The sequence below is a fragment of the Mus caroli genome, chromosome 3 (assembly GCF_900094665.2).
Source record: "Mus caroli chromosome 3, CAROLI_EIJ_v1.1, whole genome shotgun sequence".
NCBI lineage: Eukaryota > Metazoa > Chordata > Mammalia > Rodentia > Muridae > Mus > Mus caroli.
In genome coordinates, this window is record NC_034572.1 from 139,198,006 (window position 1) to 139,202,035 (window position 4,030).

Sequence of the window (4,030 nt, forward strand, 5' to 3'; positions counted from 1 at the left end):
ATTCCTTTCCAACAGTTCCGGCGAGCAGGGAACCGATCAGAACATCTTGGGGACAACGCTCCTGTGAGATACACCTGCATTCGCACTTGGTCGGTCCAAACAGTCTTTGTTACTCTCAAGCTAGGACTTGCTGCACCGGAGCCCCGCCTCGCGCAGGGGGCAGCGGGGAGGGGCCGGGGCGGTTGGCGGGGTGGCAGCCCGACCCGCTCCACCTTTCCCTCTCGGCAGCCGCGCAGGCCCCGCCCCCGGAGCGCCCACCTCGGGAACGCCGCGTGTTGGCCCGCGCGCCCCGTCGCGGCTCTAGTTCCGGGGCATGCGCGCTGCGGCGCCCGCGCCCCCCTCCGTCGACCCGCCGCTGCCGAGTTATGCCAAGTATGTGAGGAGCTGGCGAGGACCGGCCGTGGTCATGGAGAGCCGCCGCCTCCGCCCGCGCGGGACTCGGAGCCCGCCCCGCGCCCCGGGCGAGCCGGGCTGCTGAGGGCGGCGCTCATGGCGGAGCCCCTGCGGAGGACGCTCGGCCGGTTCAGAGAGCGGCACGCTCCCGGGGCGCTCGGGCTGCACGCGGACTCCGTGGCGGCCTGGCTCTCCGAGGGACGCTCGCCACCCCACGAGCTCGCGGGCCCCGGTATGGAGCGGCCCGCGTGGGGGACCGAGCAGCCGGGCGCGCGGGTGCTATGGTCTCGCGGGGCGCAGGAGGCCGCCGCTCTGGGCCGCGCGCTTGCTCGCGCCTCCCCAGGCGCGGAGGGCAGCGGCGACGACGACGGGGAGGACGAGGGCGCCGACTACTACGAGAACCTGCCGGCGGGCTGCGCGCCCGAGGGGGCGGATGCGCTGCGGGCCTCGCCTTCCCGAGCGCCCGGCTCCTCCCCGGGGATGGAGGGCGGCCGCCTGGAGACGGGCAGGCTGCAGACCCAGTTGCGAGAGGCCTATTATCTGCTGATCCAGGCCATGCACGACCTGCCCCCTGACTCGGGCACGCGGCGGGGCGGACCCGGGGGAGCCCGGGCTCAGGGCCAGCAGCCGCCTCTCCCCCGCGGCGCAGCCGTGCGCCCAGCCTGCAGCCTCCGAGGCGGCGACCGCCCTCCGCAGCAGGTGTCCCCGCCCCGGTCGCCTCCGACGGAGTCGAGAGAGGGACGGCCTTCCAGTCCTCGGATGCAACTGTCCAGTTGCAGAAGTCTCGAGAGCCTCCGCGTGAGCCGGCGGCCGCCTCTGCTCCAGCGGTGGGCGAGCGACAGCTGCATCAGGTGCGGTACGCACCGGGACAGGGACGAGCCCCAGCCACGTGGAGGTGGGATGGACAGCTGGATCCCGGGCAGCCACAGGGCTGCTACGTCCGCCGCTCTCCTGCCTCCCATCTGCCATGACCCCAGCGGGTCCTCGGGACGACCCTTTAAGGATCCTGTGGGGACCTCTGTGATATCCAACAGCCAAGAGGACCATCCGGAGGATCTTCCCCTCCTCAAGCCACCTGCGGTGACTGTCAAGAAACTGCAGAAGTGGATGTACAAAGGACGTCTGCTGTCCCTGGGGATGAAGGGTCGCGATCGCGGGACAGCACCCAAAGTTCCCGGAGCGCAGACAACCTCTCCAAATTTGGGCAGTTGGAAAGTGCATGAAAACCACGTCCTCTCGGTGACAACGGACCAAAGAATCACACTGACAGGTAGGACACTTTGCAGTCAATATGCTAAGCAGAGCCCTGAGCCTCTAGTGTGGTGGTTTTCAGCCTTTCTGATGCTGTGACCCTTGAATCTAGTTTCTCATGTTTGGTGCCCCGGACCATAAAATTATGTTCGTTGCTACTTCATAACTGTAATTTTGCCACTGTTATGAGACGTCATGCAAATATCTGTGTTTTCCAATGGTCTTAGGCGACCCCAGTGAAAAATTAGTTCAGTCACCACGGGGGTCGAGACCCTCAGGTTGAGAACCACTGGTGTACTGTTTCCCGAGTGGGCTTCTGCGGGTCGCTGCTAATGTCATGCATTAAATCTTGTGGTCTCTGCGCCCCCTCCCTTCCCCTCCTCCCTCTCTCCTGCTTCCTGCTTTTTCCTTCTTTCCCTTTTCGGATATTTTTGTTTTTCTCTTCTCCACGAGTCAGCGTGCTCCCTCCCTTAGGACAACAGTGAATGAAGGTTTTAAGTCCTTTATGTGCTTTTAATGTAGGTTTTGATGCGGGAGGAGGGGGGGCACTATTTTATTTATTTTTTATTTTTTTCTGTAGCTCTAGGCAAACTCAAAGACTTGGGAAGTTTGTGAGTCAGAATTCGATCCAAGGTAGAATTTTATAGGCTTCATAAACTGTCATTTTACTTATTAGGCTGTTTTTCTTTTCACCCAGGCACCGCACATACTTGAGCTTAGACATTCACGTGAGCGCGCGCGCGCGCACACACACACACACACACACACACACACTCACTCACTCACTCACTCCAAAGCTAGGATTTCGTTCTCTTGTAGAACACCTATGATACTGGTTTGTAAAGAAAGTAAATGTCACTCAGGGCCAAGTGCAAGCACCTAAGGCCACTTGAAAACTTAGAAAACACTATTTATAGTAGAAAAAAAATTTTTTTAAGTCTGGTTGTCCTTATATAGTATGCAAGATCTTTGGTTTCCTATGTTCATGTTTTTAAATTCTCACTGAGGGTCCAGTTTTAGAAATCTCTGAATTTTGTTGTAAATATCAAAATTCTCTGGTGAATCAAAACCATGTGGAGTCTTGACACCCCCTTAAAGACAGAAACTTTCAGTGAGGAGTTTTAAAAATAGTTAAGTGCTGGAAGAATTTGAGGGTTTCCTGGAAGAATACAGACCCAGCCCAGCTGTGGTGGCCCAGGCCTTTCATCCCAGCACTCTGGAGGCAGAGGCAGGTGCATCTCTGTAAGTTCAAGACCAGTGTGGCCTACAGAGTAAGACCCTGTTTTTTAAAAAAAGAAAAAAAAAATAGATCACATGTCTCTCTGAATTACTGCACAATAACTTGAAATCATACACACAAATGTGAGGAGAAATCCAAGTTCCAACTAAAATATGATTTTATATGATTTATAGACATTACACATTAAACAATAGGTTCTAATTCTATTTCACCGGAATAAAGAGATAGTAGACAAGTCTTTGTGAAGAGAGATGCACTTTTCCAAGCTCACATCAAAATCTACTACTACTACTACTACTAAATAATTTCCCCCAGATCTAAAGTACTTGTAATAAAAAGTCTTACATTCACAGCCTTTAAGTTCCTTTAACTCTGAATGCTAAATTTCACTGATAACAAAACTATGTAAAAACATTCACCATCGAATTACTTTAGTGATCGTGCAGATATTCCGGGAGTTAAATATTTTTCTTCATAGGATGAATTTGTTGCTCCTTCCATTTGACTTTAAATCTGGAAGTGTTAATAACTGAAAAAGAAATGAAAACCACATATTGCAACCACTGCCGCAGCCTTTTATGAGACATCTACCCTGAAGCTGCTGCAGTCCCCTCCCCAAGCCTGGCCCTCCTGGCTTCCTTTCCGATCACACATTAACTCCTCAGCATCCGAGCATGACAGGATAGCATTTAGGTATCTCAGGATGTGCATAGTTACGCCAGCTCTCGGTGTGCGGGTCCTGGACTGTTCTGGATTCTTCCACAGGTTTTACTCCTCTCCCGTCTCCACCCAACAAGAGGCCGCTGTCATTCAGCAGCAGAGGAACCTGGAGGGAGGTTAAGGAGTCTGACCAAGGTTTCTTGCTGTTGCACAGACCCAGACTGTCCTGTGGATTCAAACTCAGTTCTCTTGACTCAGGCACCTCCATATAAGGTCAAAGAGACTCTGAATTCTCCAGAGGCTTGATCCAACTAATTCATTAAATGGCTTGGCCTGACGAGATGGGTGGACTTTAATAAAACACAGTTTAGAGGGCTTCCTTCAAGGGGAATTCATAGCATAGGCTTTGTTATTGTTATTATTATTAAAGAATTTAATGATAATTAAATTTATTTCATTTTTTTCAACTAATTTTTTTTTTTTTTT

The 4,030-nt window shown here is 53.3% G+C and overlaps 1 protein-coding gene across 3 annotated transcripts in view; it reads left to right on the forward strand.

Moving 5' to 3' along the window:
* Window positions 1-275: 275 nt before the first annotated feature.
* The window catches only part of Syde2 (synapse defective Rho GTPase homolog 2), a 33,314-nt gene continuing 29,559 nt past the window's right edge, over window positions 276-4,030 (forward strand). For 2 of the 3 annotated variants that reach the window (XM_029475293.1, XM_029475294.1), the window contains exon 1: window positions 535-1,663. In XM_029475293.1, the coding sequence (XP_029331153.1) occupies window positions 628-1,663 (1,036 nt within the window). In that variant the 5' untranslated portion in view covers window positions 535-627. Of the gene's footprint in view, window positions 1,664-4,030 lie in introns of all 3 variants that reach the window. The other variant, XM_021158120.1, reaches the window with a different exon arrangement.